We start from the raw sequence: 22,448 nt of genomic DNA, 5'->3' as shown, positions 1-22,448 counted from the left end.
GGAGGGATCATATGAAAATCGTATATTCTCACGTTTGGTACAGTATTTGGTACGCGGAAGACACTAAACAAATGCTGGATAAGTCCTTCAATTAATGATTTTCCAGATAAGTGTCCCAATGGAGGATGCACAGGCTATCTCAATGCCCAGAAGAGATTCTAACCTGCGGTGGTGGTGGTGGTGTGTCAGAAAAAGTTCCTGGAGGGGGTACAGCCCAACGAAACTGGAGGCTGGAACCCACCACGGGTGTGATTTGTTACAAGAGCATCAAGTGAGGGCAGGAGTGGGGGGAGTGGGGGTTCAGGGGAGAAATGAGGCTGGACGGATCCTTGGGACTGTACCACCTTAGCAGGAGGAACTTTCATGCCCTGTGAAGAGCCCAGGATCTGAGATGAAGGTCATGGGTGCGTGCTTGGACAGGGACTGATTTGCAAGTCATGAATTCACACACACACTGATTGAAAACATCTTTCCTGAACACCTACTCTGCACTAGTTGCTATAGGGACAACAAAAGGACCTTACAGCCGAATGGAGGAGACAGTAAAAAGGCAGAACTGCGTGCGGTGTGTTGCAGGAGAGAATAAGAGGGATTCCTAATGGAGAGGGGCAAAGGGTGTGTGCTGGGGTCAGAGAGGGCTTCCCAGAAAGGACCCACTCTGGCTGAGGAGTGACTAGGGCAGAAGCGTGTGGGCCAAGAGCCAAAGGGGAGCCAGACCCGAGGTTGCTCAGGAAACAAGGCCAGTGACTGGGGCCCCAGCGTGTGTGCAGTGGGAGTGGGCACTTGAATAGCTCACCTTATCTAGACAAGAGGAGATGAGGGTCTGGAGGTACCTGTGGGAGGGTGGGAATTGGTAGAGTCTATAAATATTTGGTAGTCTGAGAATTCGGGATTGGATATTGGATAATGGGGAGCAAGGGGTCTAGGGCTTGTGCTGGAGGCTGAGGGGTTACAAATGGGTTATTAGAGAGATGTGGGAGACTTGCTAAGTTTGAGGCATTAGTGGGATGGCTGGGAGTCAGGCATTGGGCAGGCATTTTAATAGAAGGGCCCAGGATTCTATCCTATCCTAGGGGACTGGGTCTCCCTCCCTCCCCCCGCTACCCTTGGGTGTTGAACTCCCTCCAATTCCTTTTGATTCCTAGTTTCTGGGTGCTGGCAGATTCCCACGAAGCCCCAAGTGTCAGCTGCCCCCTGGCCCCCAGTCCCGGCCGGCGGAAGCCCCGCCCCCCCCCCCCCCCCCCGCCGCCAGTGTCAGGCTCCCCTCCCCCACCATGGGCGTTCTGAGCTCCTCCCCGCCCAGTCGGGTCACAGACGGCGATGGCAACGGGGACGGCGACGGCCGCGCGGGCCCGGGTCCTGGCGTTGGCGCTCTGGGGCTGGGCGCTGGCCCCGGCGGGGGCCTTGGACGCTATGGGCCCCCACGCGGCCGTCCGTCTGGCCGAGCTGCTGACCCCGGAGGAGTGCGACCATTTCCAGTCACTCCTGAAGGTGCCCGAGCCGGACGTCGAGGCCGAGCTGGCCCGGCTCTCTGAGGACAGGCTGGCCCGCGCGGAGACGCCGGGGCCCACGTCCAAGCCGCCGGGCAGGCTGTGGCGGCTGTGGCGGCGGCGGCGGAAGCGGGCGGCGGCCGAGTCCGCGGAGGTGTCGGACGGCTGCCGGGAGACGCTGGCGGACTGGCTGGCGGCCGAGGCCCCGACCCTCTCTTGGGACCGCGTGGCTCGGGCGCTGCGGCGCTGCGGCCGGCCGGACGTGGCCCGGGAGCTGGGCAAGAACCTCCACCAGCAGGCGACGCTGCAGCTGCGCAAGTTCGGCCAGGCCTACCTGCGCCCGCCGGCCGGCCCCGGCCCCGCCCCCGGCCCCGCCCCCGGCCCCGGCCCCGCTCCCGCCGCGCCCCCGCCCCCGGCCTCGGCCCCGCCCCCGCGCCCCCGCCGCGCCGCCCTCCCGGAGCCCGACTGGGACCAGCTGCAGCTGATCGTGGAGCGTCTGCCCCAGGCACCGTACGAGCGCAACCCCGCCGGCTGGGTCGGGCCGCTGGCGCTCGGCCTCCTCACCGGCTTCGTGGGGGCGTTGGTCGCCGGGGCGCTGTTCATCACGCTCACGCTGTGGCTCACGGGCGGCGACGGCCCCGGCCCCAGCCCCGGCCCTTCCCGGCGCAGTCCCGCCCAGGCGCGCGGCGGGCGGCCACCCAGGCCGCCCCTGTCTGCAGAGCAGCTCGAGCCGTCGAGGGCCCGGGCTGCACGCGGGCCGGTCCCCCCTCGCCTCAGTGCCCCCGGCCGTAAAACGGGAGCGCAGCCCCGGCAGAGTGCCGTCTTCCCCGTATTATAAACGTTACCAAATACGCAAAGGAGGGAGCATTCGTTGGTTTGTTGGAAATGGCCGCACACCCGGCGGGACTGCCGGTGGGAGAGGAGGGGCTGGGGTGCTAGGGTACCGGGGTGGGAGGCAGGCCCTCCCTCTTGTCAGCCTTAGAGCCTTCTTATCTCGCAGTAGCTCTTGCACCGAGAGCTACCATTTATGGAGTGCCAACTGTATGCCAGGCCCTGTGCTAAGCGGGTTGCGTACGTTATTTGATAAAATCTTCAGAACCCAAGAAAAGCAGGTATGATCTCTATTACACATAAAGAAACTGGCCACAACTACTCGGTGGCATAGTCAGGGTTTTGAACCCAGAGCTGCCTGAGCTGAGAGTTTGAATCCCAGAGGGAGTGATCTGTGACTCCCCAGAGGGAGCTTGACAAACCCGGTGCGACCTGAACCAGAGGCGGGGTTTCTGTTTACTCTGAGGCCCTGCAGGAGTGTGCAGGGGGGGTGGCACAGCTAGAGGTGGTGTCCCCACTTTCAGGAGCTGCTGCCTCCAAGCTGCTCTTCTACTCAGACCCCTGAAGGTCTACCTGGAGCCCCAAAGCTTTCCCACCCACCTAAGTGGCCAGGGCCCTGCCAGCCCATCTAAGGAGCTGAGCCTGGGTGAGCCCTTAGACTCTGTCCCCTGTCACGGGGGAGGGCAAAGAGGACAGCCGTGGGGTCTTGCTGGGTGGGAGGGTCTGTCCCCTCCCCCCCCCGGGGGGCCGAGGGGCTTTGCTGTGAGAGCAGTGACAGAATGACAGGCCAGTCCAAGAGGAGAGTTGAAAACAAGATTGACGTAACCCTTTATTGCAAATTCTAAAGTAAAAAGATGTACAGTACAAAGTAAAATTGAAATTTCAGACTATAAACTTCCAATCCACTTATGCATTCTCATTTCTCAAGCATTTCTGCCATTTCCGCGTAAACGGAACAGGGAACAAGTCGAGGTGGTGAGGGAAGGAGATACAGCGAGGGAAAAAAATTAAGTGTCTAGAATAATCACAAACCCCAGAAGCAAGTGAAAGGAAAGACATTTTCTCGACCTGCTGTCCTGGTGGTGAGAAGCGGGGGTGATTGGAGCAGTGCAGTTTAAAATGGCTCTCAGAATAGCAGCATTTATGGTACCATTTCATCTTCCTTAAGTCCAAATAATTCTTTGCCCTTCCCTAGTGCCTTTGCCTCTGTATCTCAAAACACTTTACAAAACATTTAGTTAAAGCCTCACAACACCCCTGTGAGGTAGGTCAGTATTATTATCCCCATTTTACAGATGAGGAAACTGAGGCACAGAGAGGTTAAGTGACTTGCCCAAGGCCACACAGCGAGCCAGTGGTTGAGCTGGGGATGGAACACAGGAGTTCTGCCCCTTTTCTGGAACCACTGGACCACGCTCCCCTTTACCTATATACATTCTTCACACACACACATCACACGTGCACACCCGCCCACCCCACCCCACTTAGCCTCTATGTACAGCAAACAGCAGTGGGGGGCAGGGGCAGGGGGTGCCTCAGGAGCATTTTAATGGAGGAAATCTTGGAAAAGGAATCCAGGAAGGCACAGAGCTGAGCCACAAAGCAGACTCTGTGCAAACCTTGGGCCCCTCCCGACCCAGACTTCCTCCTCTCTCCTGATGTCCCCCTGGCTGGCTAGTTGCAGCCGATTCTTTAGGGGGTGGGGGTACCTGAAAATGAACGAAGCTTTTTGCAAGACTTTGGGCAACATCTGAGAAAAGAAATAGGCATCATTGCAGAAGACGCCCAGGACTCAAGTCACAAAGTCGTAACCCATGGCGATCTCACCTCCACAGCAGGCCTGGAGGCTGGGGCCGAGGGGAGGAGGATGGGGACTGACCTACCAGCCAGACTAGAGTGGGCACTTCAGAATCCTCCTGAGAGTGTTCCTGGACCAGGAGACATGGCCTAGAGAGGGATGTCCCCAAAGCAGGGCAGGGTGAGGGAGGGGAGCGGTGCCCCTCTCCCCTGCACGGATGTGAACGAGACCAGCCGTAGTCTGCTGGTGTGTGTGTTGGGGTGATGGAGGGCAGGGCCCAGCGTTAGCTAGCAGAGTGGAGGCTGTTGGGCATCGTGCTCGCCCGAGCTTTGGGGCATCGGCATAGCTCTTTCCTTAACGTACTGGTGAGAAAGGCAGAAGTGAGGCCAGCCCGGCTGGGTTGGCTGACATCATCTTGGGGGGCTCTGCCAGGTGGACTGGTGAAGAAGGGGTTTTGTGGACGGTTAAGCACTGGCCCGGGAGTGGGGAGAACATCACATGCAATGGGTGAGTGGGGGTCTGGGGGGCCGGTGGGCAGGACCTTGCTTTTCTCTCCAATCTCTACTTCTCAGCCAGAGCTTAGCGAGAGACCCTGATCTCTCTCCCTTCCGTTCCCCTCCTTTCCCCACACGTGCTAAGGTCCCAATTCCCAGACCCCTCCCAGGACTCAAGAATCGGGAGAGTCAAGCAACAGACGGACACCAAGACAGGCTTCCCTTGTACAGTAAAAAGGGTCATTTTTATTTTGTTTCCTCTTGGCTTATAGTAGTGATGTACTTTGTATCACGTCTCATTTAGAGCAGTGTTGGCCTCCATGCATTCACTAATACACTCATCTTCACTAGTGGTCTTTTACAAATTTACACGGGTTGCGGCGGAAAAGAAAAGAACTCTGGGCACTGTCGTTCCAGGGGCTCTGACCGGGAGCTGCTGCTTACTTCTCCCCAGTCAACTTCCGACACCGAAAGTGGCTCATTTAGAGAAGTGGGAGTAGGTCACGTTGACTCGGGAAGGTTTCGCTGCTCTCGCCCTCTGAATTACGGAGTCTCCTCAGCCTGAGCAGCAAGGAGGTTAAGGGAAGAAGAGGGGAAGGCGTTTTGCACACACAAACCAGCAACCGTGTCAGCTGCTGCTCAGTGGCTTTGGCTCTGCGTTTTAAGTTAACAGCATCACACGTCTTTTTGCTTTTTGTCCTTTTTTAAAGGTGAATTGTGGAGTATAAATACTGCACCAAGGACCTGGCTACAAAAAATAAATATTTATATTATATTTATATATCTATATATATATATGTGCAGTGATACTGTGGCTGCTGCTGCTTTTTGATTGGCTTCGTTAATATTTGGCAAAGCGTTGCCACTTACCCACCCGGCGAGGGCGTACAAAAACGTCCTCACTGGTTCTTTCAGTTCAATGCCTGTTAACTGCGGGTGTAGACTGCTGGTGATGGTGTCACTTACTACCGAAGAAGTGTGGAGCAGGGCGGGTGAGTGAGAGAGTGAGTGAGCGAGTGGGCGGAGGGGCGGCGGGTGAGGGACAAGAAGGTAGGAAAAGTTAAAAAAAAAAAAAAACAAAAGTTGAAACATCAAGTTAAGAGTGGAGGTGGCTTCTTCCCTGTGAAGCTGGCTGATGGGTGTCAGATACCAAGGCCCATGTGTGTGTTACTGAGGAGATAGCTGCTGGGGACCTGGGGGAGGGAAAAGGGCAGATCTTAGAAAAAAATCTCATTAATATGCTCTAGTAGCTTAATGACATCACTAGCACGAGCACTTGGGGTACCGAGCGGGGTCTTCTAGCTCTGTTGCCCATCTCAAGACCTAAGAACAATGATGAAGTGTAGCCAAATCTTGCATAGAAGTGGTTAGAATTTATTGCACATTGGAACAAAAATATATATATTTTTTGTTGTTTTGGAAAAGACCATTAGCAATAAAAAATTTTTTGTCTGTCTGTCTGGTTTGGGGATGTACATTGGCTGACAGCATCTAAGTTCTAAGAAGAAAGAAAAGTATAAAAAATAAAAATAAACATGACAATGGCATAAGCCAGAAGCCATTTCCTATTTAATAAGTTGTTAATTTGTATTTACAAAAAGGCATGCCGATAAAATAAAATGATATATTACAGTATTTATAATTCTCTTAAAAAGAATAGCCACACACGTCAGCTTCTGTTTTGTGCTGTTGACGACGTCGCCTGTACATGTTACTATACATTCGTCCTAGCGGTTAGCAGGGTCACTGAGAGAAATGCTTTTCCAACCTGGGTCGCGTGTAGTACGAAAGTTCTACGGAGGAGGCCGCAGAAGCAGGCTTAGGAGAGCCGGGCAGAGTTTCTAATGGTCCAAGAAGACAGAAAGCTCGGCTTACTGCCTCGCTGTGTTGGTCGTACGCAAAACTAGTCGGGTGGGTGGTGCGGTCCCACCGAGTGCTTCTGCTACAAGGCAGACTGTTGTGTCTGATCGCGGGGGGTCTTTAGCCCCCCCCTCTACTTTATGGTGCAGGAGGAATTTTAGTTTGGTTTAGTTCGCATGCTAAAGTCTCTCCTCATTCTTTGTATCGACTTCCTGAGACACTCAACTGCAGCATCCTGGCTTTGAGATCTAGTCCTCGGATGAGAAGCCCCTGGACTAAAAACCGTCTTCCCTAAAGCGGGAGAGGGGACAGAAGACAGGACGCTCCCCCCAGAGCCACCCTCCGATGACAGCGGGCAGGTCGCTAAGCAGGCGGCACGACGGGCTAGAAAGGGGACGTGCCGGGCGGGGGAAGCTGCGACAGCTTAGGAATTAGTACTGAATCGCTTTCTCATGAGAATCGGTGCGATAAAGAAACCACGTGGGCTTGGTTCATCTCTACCTCGGGTCCCACCAGTGACTATGTGTTCGCTAGAACGTGAAAGGAACCACAGCCGTTAGCCCCAGCGCGGCCGCCCTCACCCGCCTCTGCAAGTAAGGGAAGCCCTGCTTGGTGGAAAGACGAGATGGAGACAAGAGGCATCATGCAGTGTGTGAGCTTGTGACAACCCCTCTGCCGAGGGAGAGGCCCGTTCAGGATATCCGAACCCCTCTCCGGCTGGACCCAAGCCCGGAGAGAGCCACAGTGCAGCAGGACGTGATACTACCTGAAGCGAGCACCCCAGACCCCCCCGTGAAAGCTTAAGTTCCCCAAATTACCCCCTAGAGATGCCATGCCACTTTGAACAGCGCTTGTACCTCGGCCCCAAACAAGTGTCAGTTCTCCAGCATGAAGGCTAAACAATCATCATAAATATTGCAATACAAATGAACTGGGTTTTGTTGTTGTTGTTGTTGTTGTTTTGATTTTTGTTTTTAGCCCTAGGATTTGGTTTTACAGTGACATTATTAATACAAAGCCATTCGAGATCGAAGTCTCCCCGTGGACGGGACACCGAGCAGCATTAAATAGTTCGTCTTTCAAAATGGGCAACAATGGCTGTATGTTAGAGATGTCTGTTAAACATATACACACAACGGATCCATCTGCTTGTTGGACTGGGTCTGTTTTCTGTTGGTAGTGGTGGTGGGGTCAATCGGTTGGTTGTGTTTCCCTACCCAGAAGATGTATGAAAGACTTCTACGAATTCGTAAGGAATTGCAGTGGAATGGAACGCTTACCATTTTGTTCTCCGAATACAGTGAACGGTGCAGGGCTGGGTCCTGTCCAAAGGCTGACCCAGGGCAGGGGACAGGGTTAGTAGTGTCCTGTGGTGTATGGTTCTCATGCATGACTTCTGATCACGGCATGCCATCATGCAAATCATTTCTACGCAGTGAACGAGCACAATGTTTGGAATCGGCCTGAGCAAGTCCTCCTCAGCCTGAAGAAACCTGATTGTTTTCCCCCACCCATCTCCAAACCACGTGACGCCATGTGGAGAAGATGCGGTTTATGTCAAAGAAACGGACAATTAAATGACACGGGCTAGATGGGAGTGTGTGTGTGTGTGTGTGTGTGTGTGTGTGTGTGTGTGTGTGTTTCCTGTGTGCTGCTTAGCTTAACTAATGTAAGAATGCAAATACAGTTTGCACGAACAAACAAACTTTTAAAGTGATGCTTTCTGCTTCTGAGAATCACCAAAATGAAAAAATAAAATCCATTTGGCTGCAACGGAAATATGCTGGTCCCGGCAGCCTCTCCTCTGGTTTTCGTATCCTGTTGGTTTTGTCCTAAGTTGCATTGACTGATGTGGAACATGCAGTAACCACCTGCCCAAGCATTAGAAAATCTGTGAGTCCAGGGAGCAGGGTCCTTTGCCCTCGGCAGGTCACTGCTCAAGATGCAACCGTGTTACATGGTAAGCCGACTACGTTTGGTATAGATCTTCGGGTTAAAGTGTCTCCACAGCGGTCCTGCATTGATAATACTCAGGAAGTTTGTAAACAATCTTTCGCTTGCAAGTTTTACATCTGTACAATGTTTAATTTTTGCTTTCCTCTAACACTTGGATTCTCTGACCTCTTTTTGTCTTTTGGCTCTTTCCCTTCTTCCTTCCTCTGCCCGTTGTTGCTTCTCCTTCTCGGGTTTCGTTACACTGTCATAGGACGGGAGGGAGGCTGTGGACGGGGTGCTCTCTTTTTTCTCCCGGTGGGTGCCTCCGTTCTCCAGCTTATTGGAAGTGGTCTTTTTGCAAACGAAACCCCGTCTTGCTAAATGTCCCCGGTAGGCGCGCTGCAGGACCACCGCCGACACCTCCTCCTGCTTGCGCCGCAGTGTGGTCGTGATGGGCTCGTAAGACACTTTGGAAGGATTGGATGCCACGAACCGCTCCTCCATCTGCTGCCGGAGGATGTCCAACTCCCCGCTGTCCCCCAGGACCCGCTTGGTGAAGGCAAAAAGGATGTCCAAGCAGTGGATGCGATCCCCGCTGACCATCGGCAGATCCATGGCAATGAGCTCGATGGTGTTCGGCTTGGGCACTCGGAGAGGGTGCTCCAAGGCGTCTGCAAAGTCTGCCAGCTTACAGTACTCGATGAACTGGGTGGCGTCGGGGTCAAACTTCTCCCAGATCTCGTAGAAGGTCTCAAAGTCGTCCTCGCTCAGAGGGTCCGCGCTCTCCTCTGTGGCCACACTGAAGTTCTCCAAGATGATGGCGATGTACATGTTCACGACAATCAGGAAGGAGATGATGATGTAGCTTACGAAGAAGAAGATGCCCACCGAGGGGTTCCCGCAGTCTCCCTTGAAGCCGCTCCCCGGGTGCTCCTTATCCAGGCTGCAGTCAGGGGGGCGGTTCAGGATGGGCAGCAGGAGGCCATCCCAACCGGCCGACGTCGTGATCTGAAACAGGCAGATCATGCTGTTGCCAAATGTCTCAAAGTTGAACATGTCGTCGATGCCGGCCTCGTGCTTCACGTATGCGAAATTGGACATCCCAAAGATGGAGAAGATGAACATGACCAGGAAGAGCAGAAGGCCAATGTTGAACAGAGCAGGCAAGGACATCATTAAGGCAAAGAGCAGGGTACGGATCCCTTTGGCGCCTTTGATCAGACGCAAGATGCGCCCAATACGGGCCAACCGGATGACTCGGAATAGGGTTGGGGACACAAAGTATTTCTCAATGATATCAGCCAGGAACATTCCTAAGAGGGCAGAAGAAGAAATGTTACTGAGATTGGAGACCCCTTTCTCGTTACTTATGTCACCTGGCACTGGAGCCCTTAAGCTCAAAGGACTTCACAGAGTCAGTGCCTAACGATTCAATCTGAACTCTCAGGATGACAAAAGAAAGTCACATGCTTCAAACGTACGGAAAAGCAGAGGAAACACTAAAACGCCTGGATGCGCCAGGCATCCAGACTTAACAGACGCTAGTATTTTACCAAATCTGCTTTCTCCCTTCATCCCCGAAAGCAACCGCGATCCTGGAGATGGTGCGTATGTACCATTCCAGTTTCTTCATTTCGCTGTGTGTGAATCTGTAACTACTATACATATGGACAGACAGCATCCCGGCAGCCTACCGTGCTGAAAGAATTCTACCGTATCCATCTTTTTAGAACAAGTTTTTTAGATCCCTGACTTGGTCTTCAGACTTCGCGCTATGTTTGTGAGACTGATCTCTGGCGTTAAGAGAATTTTGGATTGTTCATTTTCACTGGTGAACCGTACTCCATTTCATGCATAGGTCCTCATTTGTCTGTTTTCTTATTCAAGGACAACGAGTTTTCCTTGGGTTTTGTGCGTGTGTGGCTTTCCAAGGTGTTACTGATTCCTCTCCAAAATGCTAGCAAATTTCCATATCCACAGACAATGGATGAGAGGTCCCGGCGCCACCCATGACTTCATGACCCTTTGGCTGCGATGTCTTAGTTACTTCGCTGTGATGCCAATTGTCCAAGTATCTTCTGCCTGGCTCTGGAAAGACATTTTTGGTTTCTTATTGTCCCATGTCCCTATCCTTTCTACGCCAAAGTAGCCTAGAAAACCAAAGGGACCTCTCAGAAGTGGCTTTTAACTCAGAGCTTCTAGACTTGTGCTTACAGCCACAGATCAGAAACAGCATTGGCAGACAAAAAGGTCAAGGCGTAAGTGGGATGTGAAAGTCAAGGGTGACCACGTAAAATGAGAGGGCCTTTCTCTGTTTATGTTTAGTCAGGAGTCCACTCAGCTGGACCACTTGCCTTTAACACTGCACAGCAATAATGGGAGACCAGAGAGGGACCACAGAAGGAAGGGGACGCGCAAAGGTTGCGACACGGCAGCTGAAGGGATGGCAATGACATGCTGTCTTTCTTCAGTGCCTTCTCTTGCTGTCAAGGCCCTGATGAGACAACACGAGTTTCTACTGACAGGAAGGATTTACTCTGAATAAGGAAACATCTTTCAACCCTAAGGATTCATAAATACTGGTGAAGTGAACTGCAGAAGCCTATGTAATCCCCTTCTTTGAACCCTTTTCTTTTCTTTTCTTTTTTTAAAGTAGGCTCCCGTACCCAGTGCGGGGCTTGAACTCACAACCCCGACAACAGAGTTATATGCTCTACCAACCAAGCCAGCCAAGCACGCCACCTGCCCCCCACCCCCAACTCTTATCTGAGTTTTTAAAGTTGGGAATCTTAACTTTCAGAAAGGGAGGAGATGCAGGAAGTTTGGACAGCCTCTTGGGGCCTCTTCTGGAGTTTGTATTCCATGAGGTATTCGAGCTTTCAAGAAAATCTCTACCTCAGCCAGGACCCAAGATGAAATCTCAGCTCTCTTCTTTTTGATGTCTCAATTAAGTCATAACTGGTGACTGTAAGAAGTCAGGTGACATCTGTAAAACTTGCATTCCATGTCCGGTGGGCAAGTGAGGCTTCAGAAAGAAGATGCCAGCCTTTGATTTTATATGCTGAATGTATACTTGTCCCCAGAGAAGAAGGGAGAAGGATGGGTGGGTAGCACTCCAGGCAGCAGGAACATCACTTAAGGCGGCTTCTGGGAGGTTCCAGGGCTAGTTTTATCCCAATTCCTCTTACTTTAAAACGATAATTTCTATTCTTTTGTTTCTGAACAAATGAATACTATTTAATAAAAAATCCCAATAATCAAAACCAAAACTATTCTTCCTCATTATTTTTGAGTATCATCTGAGGATAGGATGCATGGTTTGGTCTGTGGGTTTCCCATCGCACTCAATGATGGGTGGGCAGAAAACATTCTGGGCGACAGGGCGACACTGTCCAAAGTAGGTTGCGGGGGAGGTTAGGAGTGGGGGTTTGAGGCCGGGGGCTGGACCTGAACCCCTGCTCACTGGCTTACTAGCTTCACGTCTTGGTCACTGCTCTGTGCCTCAGCTCCTCATGACGCTCAAATGGTTGCCATGAGGACTATAGGTGTGAAAACAAGTAAAGCACTTAGAAAGATGACCGGCACAGGGGCGCCTGGGTGGCTCGGTCGGTTGAGCGTCCGACTTCAGCTCAGGTCATGATCTCACCGTTCGTGAGTTCGAGCCCCACATCGGGCTCTGTGTTGACAGCTCGAAGCCCGGAGCCTGCTTCGGAGTCTGTGCCCGCCCCCCACTCCCGCCGACTCCCCCAAATAAATAAACATTAAAAAAATTTTAAAAAAAGGTGACTGGCACATAGTAGTTCCATTAAAACATGAGATACCGTTCACATTACTTGAAAAGAGGGTGTTGTGGTTAAATACAGGTAGGATGGTGTGTTCAACAATTCTTTACTACAGGGCTTCGAAAACCTTCTATAGGCTAACGTGCTCTGTGACGTTCCGAAGGGAAATTCAGCGTACAGTGTGGCCCAAAGTAATTTCATCATGGGGTTCTTTTCTTGCGGGGGAGAAGAATGGGGCTAATGCTTCATGCAACAGCACGCTTTTGGACGTGCTTCTGCAGACGACAGAACTAGAAACTGACACAGGCCAAGGGGAAGGCCGGCTGCCTTCGGGAGCCCACAGTGGCCACCTTGCTAAGCCAGACTGGCCACCAGCTCTGGGGCTGGTTCCCGCAGGCCTCGGGCACTCTCTCTCTGCCAGCCTATGCCAGTTAAACCTACCTGGAAGCGAGCCAGGGTTTCACCATTTGAGATGCCTCTTAGGAAGGCAAGGAAACGTTCTGGGAGGCCGATGAATAGGATACCGTTTCCTCTGCCTGCCAGGGTATCACCCCTTCCATGCCTTCAGGTTGAAGCGAAATGTCACACAGTTGCTGTTAAGATCCAGCCTCTTAAGTTCTGAGTTACATCTTTAGAGAAGATTAAAAAATAGGCTGCTTCTTGGGCCGTCATAAGGATCAAATGAGATAATCATGCCAGTGAAGGAACTCTCAAACTATACCCGCACACAGGAAAACCTCAGTAGAATGAGCACCGCCTTCACCACCAGAATGCCCTCAGGCCATTTTCATTACTATTCAGCCTCACAATCTCTTGCCATTCCTTTTTCCAGTGCTATTGCAGTCACGGTTCTTTTGTTTCTTTCTTTCTTTTTTTTTTTTTACGTTTCTTTTACCTCCCCTGTTGACTTTACACTCCTTGAAAGCAAACCGCCAAATCGAAATCAATCGTCTCCCCCCCTTCAACCAGGGAATTTATAATCCAAGACTACTACAAACACACAGAAGAGACTCACTGACCACGTGACCCACTGGGCAGGCCCACGGGATGACTTAGGGGTGCACACGGGCTCCAGCCGTGAGAGTAGGGGGCCCGCACTTCACACCCGTGGAGGCGGCTGCTCTCCCAGGAACCTCATGCTCAAGGCCAGTCAGGTCCCCTTCCCCTTCCCTCTCCCGTCCCACTTACCCACAATGGAGAGAATGACTACCACAAAGTCAAAGATGTTCCAGCCAATGGTGAAGTAGTAGTGCCTCAAGGCAAACATTTTGAGCACACACTCACAGGTGAAAAAGATGACGAAGACCAGGTTAATCCAGTAGAGAATGTTTTCCATCTGTTTGCTCTGTGTATCTGTCTCCACCATCATTGTCACCATGTTAAGGCAGATGAGCATCATGATAACAATATCGAAGGCTTGCTGGGTGACAAAATCGAAGATGATACCTTGGATTTTGTTCTGGGGGCAGGGGGAGGAAAGACACAAGAGCATTCGTGAGAACCTTTCTGAGCGGACCGTGGAAGCCGCCATCCTGTTGGTCAGAGGAGTCGCCTTTCTGGCCAGCTCTATCCCGCTGCTCTGTCAGGAAATCAGGAGCACGGACGGACCCCGACATCAGTCTTCACCTCCCCAAGAGTTTTCTAAAACTGTCACTCTCTGTTCTGTGTCGTGTCTACGCCATCACACACTTCTAGGTGTCTTCCTGCCTCGCCGACTGCTCCTGTTCAGCCCGTTTTGCCGGCCGTGTCTTCCCTGACTTCGACTCTTCTTTCTCTACTCTCCCCAGGAGAGCTCATCTATTCCTACTGCGTACATAGCACCTTTGTACGTCGTTTTCTTAAATCCTTTCCTCTGAATTCCTGTGTTGCTTTCTCGACATCTCAAACCTAACAAGTCCTTCCCTTGCCCCTCACCCAACCCACTCCTCTCTTCTCCCATCTCAATCATGTACCCAGTCTCCAAGCCAGAAACCCGAGGGTCACCCTTGTCGCTTTCCTCTCCCTCTCCCCTTGCCTGATGCGCTGCAGGTCCTACTGATTCTCCTGAGTCCACCCACGTCACCCCGCTTCTGTCGGCCCTTCTCCGGCCGAAGCACCGGTACCTTCTGTCTGGACTTCTAGAAGTTTCCTGACTAGTCTCCCTGCTTCCTCTCTTGCCTTCATCCAACATGGTCTTCACACAGTAGCAAGTGTGATTATTTAAAAACATAAATGCACCACATCCCTCTTGACTCAAAACCTTTCAACGGTTTCCCATTGGGCTTGCAACGAAATTCCTATTGTTAGCCTGGCTGAGAGATGCCTCTCACAGCCTCATCCAGCTAATCTCATGCCCCCTCCTCTCGGCCATTACCACTTGGCCATACTGATGCTTTCTGCTTTTAGAACCTTATTTGCTTTTCCAGGTTCTCCTCCCCTAACATTCTGGCTCCTTCTCATCTATCCAAGTAGTCCTTCCCTACTTCCCTTTCTCTGACTACTCTGTTCAAGTAGATCCCCCACCCCAAGTCTCCACATTCTCTTTCACGGCCCTCCACGGAATGTTGTTTTTCTCCCAACATTCCACACTGTATTGTAGCTGTTCGCTTACTTACTACCTCTAGCCCCTCTGTATCATAAGCTCCATTGACAACAGGGTCTGAATTTTGTTCATCGCTTTGGGCCTAGTGCCTGGAACGCAGGAGGGGATCTAGAACTATTTGCTGAATGAGGGCCGATCACTCTTTATTAATGTCTCCTACCATATTTTAGAGTGGACGAAAATATACTCAAGTTCCCGTGTGCAAGGGACTGAACGGAACTTCAGAAATGTTAACCCTCTCCCTTCCCCTTAGTCTCATTTCCGTCATAGGATGGAAACTCTGACATCAGGGAAAAATATAAAAAACATTCGCTTTTTTAAGATCGCCCTGATTTTGTCAACTAACTTGAATTTCAATAAATAAATTTTCAAAAAATCTCCCTGATTTTTTTTTTTTTTTTTCGCAAGAACCTAAGCACTTAAACTGATGCTTACTTTCAGGATCACTTTAACGTGTCGGTTTTCAAACCAAGGGTTTCCTTTCCCTTGGAAGTCGGTGAGGCAAGTAAGCCAGGCACAGGGTGTGGGGCTACGCAGGGAAAATGCTCTGGGACTCCCACTCTTGATTCAAAGGAGCTCTACTTTTATTGCCAGATAAGCTTTTATTTTAGGGTTGTGCCGTTTTTAAATAAAAAGTTACTTTATATGAAAGTTACAGAAGATGGAACTTTGAGCCTGGGGCTTATGTCCCACCCCGCTGGGTATATGGCTTCAGGAACAGTTATCTGCTCTGAAGCAAGGGAACGGCCACCACCAGAAGGGCAAAGCGGAATCCCAGTGCCCGAGTCTGTTTTACAAAAGGCTTGGTGCGAGACAGAAAATCAGGACATCAGACCCCTAGTTTCACCCTCTTCTGCTCCCACAAATAGCCAGAGTATTACTTTCTCTTGGGAAGACTTCCTCGTTGGGTGGAGAACTGAGAAGACAGTGACCACGCCCTATCTTGTACTGGTAGGAAAGAGGTCAGCTTTCATTTTCACTGTCCTTTGTTAATTTTTAGTTGTCTCTTAAAACATCTCTCTACCAGTGCCAGAGCCAATGTGGCTATATAACATGCTGATTCTCTGCTGCCGCCCAAGGAAGTCTCAGAGGAAAGGTCGAGCACAATTATCAAAGGCATCCCGTACCTTTATCTCTGTTCTGCTGTTTTCCCCAGGTCCTCTGGGCGGAGCAGCTGGGAGAGGATCAGAGGGCACAGGCGGCTCCTCACTTACCCCTTTGTTTCCTTTGCAATAACCCTACCAGTGTCTTTTCCGTATGGGGTCTCACTCGGCCCTCGGCCTGCACTCACCAGGGGGCGGGGAATGGGTTTCTGTGGTTTCTTTGAGCCCAGCTTTTTCATGGCATTGTAGTACTTCTTCTGTTCTTCAGTCATGAAGATGTCCTGACCTCCAAAGTAAAGGAAGAAAGAAGAGAACGAACTGTTACAATAGGCTCTCACATGCTGTGGTTTGGACCTAAGGTTCAACCCTAAGCACTGAGGGGGGGGCCTTACCCCCTTACCTCTCCAGAGGTCAGTTTGGCTAGTAGCCCCCTAATGAGGTAGACCTGGGACAACTGTTCTAATTCAAAGGAACGCCAGCCTCTGTCCTCGGCTTGGGATTCCTGAGACCTGCCAGTGGCCGGGCACCAGGGAGATGGGACTATCCAGCTGTGGGCCCTCAGGCAGGGGACACCCGAGGGCAGAGATGCTTGCACCTCACTGGTTCGTACATATCTTTTGGACCTGCTTTCCTGATAAAATTGTAAAAAAAAAAAAAAAAAAAAGCATTTTAAAATGAAAGGATTTTCCAGTCCCGGTTACTAGCCCGGGACTAGTTTATTTCCGACGATATTAAACCTTCAGAAATCCGGGTGCAAAAAAGCAACGTGGGGAGTTCCTTGACGCAGTCTTGTTTCGCAAAATGGACGACAGGAGTCAGTGCTTCAGTTCGTTTTGGAAAATCGTTAACCATCTGGAGCAGTAAGTGAGCTTTCCGAGGATGGGCTCTCAAGTCCCAGTTTGCTAGGGGTGCCCAGGGATTACCACAGGTGATTACGAGTCCAGACACTCTCCGTTTCTTGCTATTCACCTGCCGCTTTCCTTTTCACCCGTCACTAGACCCTCCCTGACCTTGCTTCCCTCTGGTTGGATGCCAAACCCAGTAAAGGCTTCAACAATCACGAGTAAATGCGGTAAACCACATACTGTGAAATCAAGCCCCCGAGAGAAAAAGTTGGGGGCGGGGGCTAACGTCTAGGGGGCCGGGGCCACAGTGAGGTGATGATGTGCATTTTAGAGAAAGAGAGGCATTTTCTTTCTAGAGATAGGGACAGCAGTGCCTCTCATCTGAGTTGACCTCTGGCCACTGGTAATGAGGGGAGGAGACCTATCTTTTTCTTTTGTTGATTGAAGTTATCAATGATGACACCAATGAACAGGTTCAGGGTGAAGAAGGAGCCGAAGATGATGAAGATGACAAAGTAGATGTACATGTAGATGTTGTCCTCATACTTAGGCTGCTGGTCAGGCTGGCAAAGGACAGGAGGGAAAAAGCAGAGCATCAGTTCCTGGAGTGGGATCAGGTGGGGGATTCCGACATGCCAACGCCATCGGCCGTAACTGACCACCTGAGCTACTGTACGAGCTGCGGAGAGGGCGCTCTACATTCTCTCTGCCTGTTCCCTCTGCCACACTGGCAGGCCCTGCCCTGGGGGGCACTGGTGGGGTGAATATGCAAATCGTGAGGCGAGGGGGCGGGGGAGGGCAGTCCCCCAGGAGCCACATTTCTGTCAGCGGGAGATGGCGCCACCTCAGCGGGAGATGGCGCCACCGGAGCCGGGTAAAAGGCAACAAACAGCCTGATCATCCAGAGCCAGTGTAAGGGAGTGATGCCTGACTGAGAGGAGGAGAGCAATCCGCAATCGGTCAAACAAGCAAATACGTGTCCCGACCCGCTCTCTCTTGGTAAGCGCCACCATGCTGCCTGCTTTCTAACCGCCTAAGAAGGCTGTGGTTTCGCCAGGTGTATCCTTACCTTTCGGGAGTCTACAGCTGCATACATGATGTCCATCCAGCCTTTGAAGGTTGCCTGGCAAACAGAGTCAGTCGTTAGACTGTGCCTGTTAGGGGGTAGGTGGGAGTCTAGGCAGGGGTCCCAGAGGCCAGGCTCGGGTTCAGCAGAACACAAGACGGAGTTTGGGCACAGCCTCACAGGGACATAGAATTTCCTATTTGTTAACACGGGTCCCCAGGGGGCTTTGTCTAAGTCCCTGAAAATAACATCAAAGTCTGGCAGAGAAACACGTTGATAATGGTAATTGGATGAATACTTTCACAAAAGGTCTTTAAAATGGGTCTGAGAAGGTTGTCTAGAGCTGGGGCAAACTCACATTTATGAATGAGTGGCGGGACTCCACTTGAGGGTCCTGAGAACTTAGCCTAACACTGAGGAGTCATTTTTTTACGATGGTGTTCAATAAGCAAGGGGGGGTCTGAAAACCTCAAAGTTGCATTAACATAAAAATAAAATAAACACAAAAACAAGGCCAGAACTTTCCCCCTACTACTATACACATTTAGCCTATGGCAATGGCAATCCTGGCTTCCTCCCGAGCAGCCCTTCCTAACCCACTCTCCTTCAATCTACTCTACCTAGCCTCATTCTGGAAACAAACACGGCTAAGCAATCCAGTATGCTCTATGTTTTCTTATTGTTCAATTTGCTTTATATATTCAACCAGATTCAAAGCTTTTTGCAGGGCACGGGCGGTTCTTTATTGATCAGACGGCCTGAGTCGTGCCATGCACAGCACCTTGCACCTGGTGGGACTCTAAATACAATGTCTGACTGGCTGACCGATGTGTACTGCTCTCCTGGAGCTGCTCTGATTCAGATTCAATTTGTGGGTCCAATTTCTCCAACTGGGATAAAACAACAAAAGCCTCTGGATAAAGCACTGCTTATTCTATTAACTTTGCCTCCTAATACTAGCTAACAGTAAGTGTTCACTATCTGTAAGGTCAAGTTGAAGGCTTCGCCTGCATTATCCCATTTAATACTCCCAACGGCTATATGATGTAGGCACCGTTGTGACAGTAACAAAAATACCCAATAGCAAATGCCATTAATTAAGCACTGCTATGTGCCAGGCATTCTGCTGAGAAATTCTAATAAATTATCATGAATCCTCTTAACAGCGGTGCAAGGTATTATTCCCGACATTTAAAAGAAAAAGAAACAGCCCCAGGGAAGTCGAGTATTTTGTCCAAGGTTACATATCCAGTAAACATCAGAGTGGGGCTCAAACCTACATCTGTCTGACTCCAAAGCCTAGGGGCTTTCCCTGCATCATACAGTCTTGTCAAACATTCCAAAAAAGACTGGTAAGGGTGGAAGAGAAAACTAGACATGATGGCACGCTACATAATTAAAATAAATCCTTTCTTACCGCGATGCATTAATTTGAGACTTTTCCCTTGAGCTGACATGGGCGGCAGCATCCTAGCACTGCCCCCATCCTTTTCTTTAGTTAGTTTAGTGTAGCTGTTATACAGGAATATCCTGCTAAATCAAAATTGGGGTTTTTTTTGTTTCTGTTTTTGTTTTTGTTTTTTTTTTTTGGTGGTGGGCTGTGTCTATGTACTTACCTTCTTTTTTTGTTTTTCCTTTCTCCTTAAATACATACTCCGTCCTGGAGAGAGAAGGTGATCTCTCTGCAGGAGTCTGTTTGCTGTTGAGCAGGAGTCTGCTCTCGAGCACAGTGAAAGATCCCCTTTGAGTGAGGCCTTGGGGAAGTCAGAATTCTCAGGAAAGGTGTCTCCCTGGAACTGGTGTGGGAAATGGCATTGTTGTCTGTGACCTACTAAGAGTAATCTTGATTCTGAATGTCGGACTGAGAAGGAGCCAAATGCGATTTCTGCTAGCTGTCTGAATTTCACAGGACTGAAGAAAAGAGCAACACTTACCACTTGAAGAAGTGCCAGATATCCCGCCCCAACGTTGTCGAAGTTGATCTTCACGTTCTTCCACCTGATTTCGGTGTTGTTCCCCTCCATGAGCTTTTCACAATCGGTTTTATTGTTGACCTCTTCAATTTCAAATCGGATTTCAGAAGTCTCATTAAAGCAGTAGTGATACTTTCCCGCAAACAGGTTAACTCCCATGATGCTGAAAATCAGCCAGAAGATGAGACACACCAGTAGCACATTCATGATGGAGGGGATGGCGCCCACCAAGGCATTCACCACCACCTGCATTGGAAGGGGGAGGTCGCTGAGTGTTGGAAGTAAGAGCAAGCACATTCTTTTGATTTCCAGGAGGGGAATGATACTGTGTGGCTTGTTCTGACTACAAAAACATCGTGTTCCCTTTGGAGTCAGGGTAACAGGACAGATCCACAAGTAGGACCAAAATTTTCTAAATCTGTAAGATGTAGTTTGGCGAATTCCAGTAAATTACGCATTTATTTCACCTAACGCGAATTCCCCTGCCCGAGTTGACCTAGGTCTTCTCTCCCAGGCTCCGGCCTGGGACCGAAAAAATTATTTCTTAGTCTAGTCTCCCTTCTTGCCAACTTGTAAAATATGCCCCCGTGGGGAATCTGATTTCAAGCTCATCAGTTGCCTTTCAACAGACATTCCCCCTCTGCAAAACAAGGTAGAATTGTTCAAAATCACAGAGAACTACTCTTTGGGGTTAGCAGGGAATCAGTCAATGGTACATAAAGTCTCTTTTATGCAAGGCCAGTTATCTTAGTTCAGGCAATAGCTGAGCATGCATATTTTGCAGGCTCAAGAAAAAAAAAAAAAAGCTATATTCCCTCTACCAAACAGAATAAAATAAAATCTGAACAGATCTATTTTTCACTCAAGGTTCACTATTCTTCTTCAGTTTTTTTTCCTGAATTGGTAGGCTTCGAAATCTAAGAGTCACCCCTGTTTGGCTAATGCTGATTGATCTCTCTCTGCTCAATCCAGGGCTGGACTCAACTCTTCACAATGTATTCGAAATAGGAATGACTTATGTTTTCTGGACAGTTTTGGGTTAGATCGCTGCTCTTGAAACCCCAAAACCAGCATATTGCTAAAAATCACTGACTGCAGTTAAGCTCAGGAATGAAAAAAAGCAAAGGGAAAAAACTCTTCAGGAATCAAAGTTTCTGGGTTGTTTTTAACTTTGATTTTGATTCACACTATGGGTGAGACTAACTAGACAACACTCCTACTGTGCGGCAGATTTCACTAGGGGAGTTCAGAGGGGCGTCCAAAAATAGCACTTCAGCAGGCTGGGACAGAAAACAAGGCTGGTGTTCATTCTGCCCTGATTCTTACTTGCTGTTGTCTTAAGCGGGACTGCTAAGGCCCAGAAAGGCGACCCTGAAATGGGAAGAATGTGTCTTTCTTTTTCTAATATCCTAGGAAAATTAAAATGGAGTTAAAATAAAAGCAGTGGATATAAACGCAGCTTTCTAATGTTTGTTAGAAGGAGGTGAGAAGTGTCACCATGTTGCGGCATCAGCAGGGAAGAGGCAAGGGCACTCTGCCAATAAGCACAGCATCAAAAGGGCCAAAAGGGCTGTGCTGCAGAAGGAACGGCAGGGGGCAGCTCTGGGCTCTATTTGACTTGGGTTCGGGTTTTCCTTCTCTTCTGTTCTTGCCTTACATTGCAATGTCACTCACAGGAATGTGTGGCTGAGAAGAGCTGTTCTGTCCTATACAAAAAAGGCAAAGATATTCTACTGAGGAGTCACTCTCCTTTGGATTAAAATGTTAGTTTTGTGTTTCTCCAATTCACAGATGAAGGCCTTTAGATTGAGAGGTAGTTATTTCTTAATTCTTAGACCAAGAAATCTCTTTTAGATTTAATAGCTCTGTCATTAGTATAAAATGGTGATCCTTCCGCTGTTCGTTACTTTGAGGGAGGCAAGCCAGAATATCTGAAATCTGGAAAATCCCCAATGTTATTTTGGAGAATGATATTCATATTTATTTATCTATGTTACCAAAGTTGGCGGGTGGTCAGATCTGAATTTTACCTCATTCTATAGTTGCTCTCACCCTTTGGTGGAGCACCAGAAAGCAATGAAATGTGCGAATGAATAGGCAAGAGGAGGATGATCCATAAACGGAATAATCATTTCTTGAACGGTAAGCGAGTAGATTATCAAGAGTTCAGAAGCTCAAGTCTATGCGATAGCATTTTGCAAGAGAGCTTAGGTGAGAGATCATGACCTATTAGACCATCATGAGTGTACAGCAGGGAAGTAGCCCCAAAAGATTTGCAACCTAGAAATGCTGCATTTTATCTCAATTCAGAATCCACCTCCTCTACGAAGTCTTCTATCTTAACCCAGTCTAACCTGTCCTACAGTGTTAAAGTTACAAAGCGTTACAGTTAAATATGCAGTAATAGTTATAGCAGGGAAGAATAATCAGCTAATTAACAAAGTGACCTCTTCCCGCTTTTATACTCATAGGTCGGATTAAAAGAATCAATAGATGGAAGTATTTATGGAGCCTTGTTCTCGAATACATAGGACATAAAAATCCTATAAAATCCAATAAAACCCATTTACACGATGTAAATGTACTTTCAATTGTTCATTATAAACAAAGAAAAACTTCTTAGATTAGTTGTAGGAATTGAATAGTAAACAGTTGATGAAATTTACTAATAATTCTTCCTGGCTGTAGAC

The 22,448-nt window shown here is 49.6% G+C and overlaps 2 protein-coding genes across 11 annotated transcripts in view; one reads left to right on the top strand and one right to left on the bottom strand.

The window, feature by feature from the left end:
* Positions 1 to 1,277: 1,277 nt before the first annotated feature.
* TMDD1 (transmembrane and death domain 1) lies at positions 1,278 to 2,347 on the top strand. Its single transcript, XM_045061828.1, has one exon. It carries the CDS (start codon positions 1,321 to 1,323, stop codon positions 2,326 to 2,328), a length of 1,008 nt encoding a protein of 335 aa, XP_044917763.1. The 5' UTR covers positions 1,278 to 1,320; the 3' UTR covers positions 2,329 to 2,347.
* Positions 2,348 to 3,120: 773 nt separating this feature from the next.
* The window catches only part of SCN8A (sodium voltage-gated channel alpha subunit 8), a 179,174-nt gene continuing 159,846 nt past the window's right edge, over positions 3,121 to 22,448 (bottom strand). For 9 of the 10 annotated variants that reach the window (XM_023257081.2, XM_023257082.2, XM_023257084.2 and 6 more), the window contains 6 exons: positions 19,720 to 20,004; positions 17,789 to 17,842; positions 17,145 to 17,282; positions 16,063 to 16,167; positions 13,379 to 13,649; positions 3,121 to 9,721 (listed from right to left, as the gene is read on the bottom strand). In XM_023257081.2, coding sequence (XP_023112849.1) covers positions 8,574 to 9,721; positions 13,379 to 13,649; positions 16,063 to 16,167; positions 17,145 to 17,282; positions 17,789 to 17,842; positions 19,720 to 20,004 — 2,001 coding nt within the window. In that variant the 3' untranslated portion in view covers positions 3,121 to 8,573. The remainder of the gene's footprint in view (positions 9,722 to 13,378; positions 13,650 to 16,062; positions 16,168 to 17,144; positions 17,283 to 17,788; positions 17,843 to 19,719; positions 20,005 to 22,448) is intronic. The other variant, XM_023257087.2, reaches the window with a different exon arrangement.

The sequence above is a fragment of the Felis catus genome, chromosome B4 (genome assembly GCF_018350175.1).
Source record: "Felis catus isolate Fca126 chromosome B4, F.catus_Fca126_mat1.0, whole genome shotgun sequence".
Lineage (NCBI taxonomy): Eukaryota > Metazoa > Chordata > Mammalia > Carnivora > Felidae > Felis > Felis catus.
This window is presented reverse-complemented; position numbering and strand designations above follow the sequence as displayed.

Bases quoted from the DNA above. Each gene is read 5' to 3' on its own strand.
- TMDD1 (XM_045061828.1), top strand. From the start codon at position 1,321: ATGGCAACGGGGACGGCGACGGCCGCGCGGGCCCGGGTCCTGGCGTTG.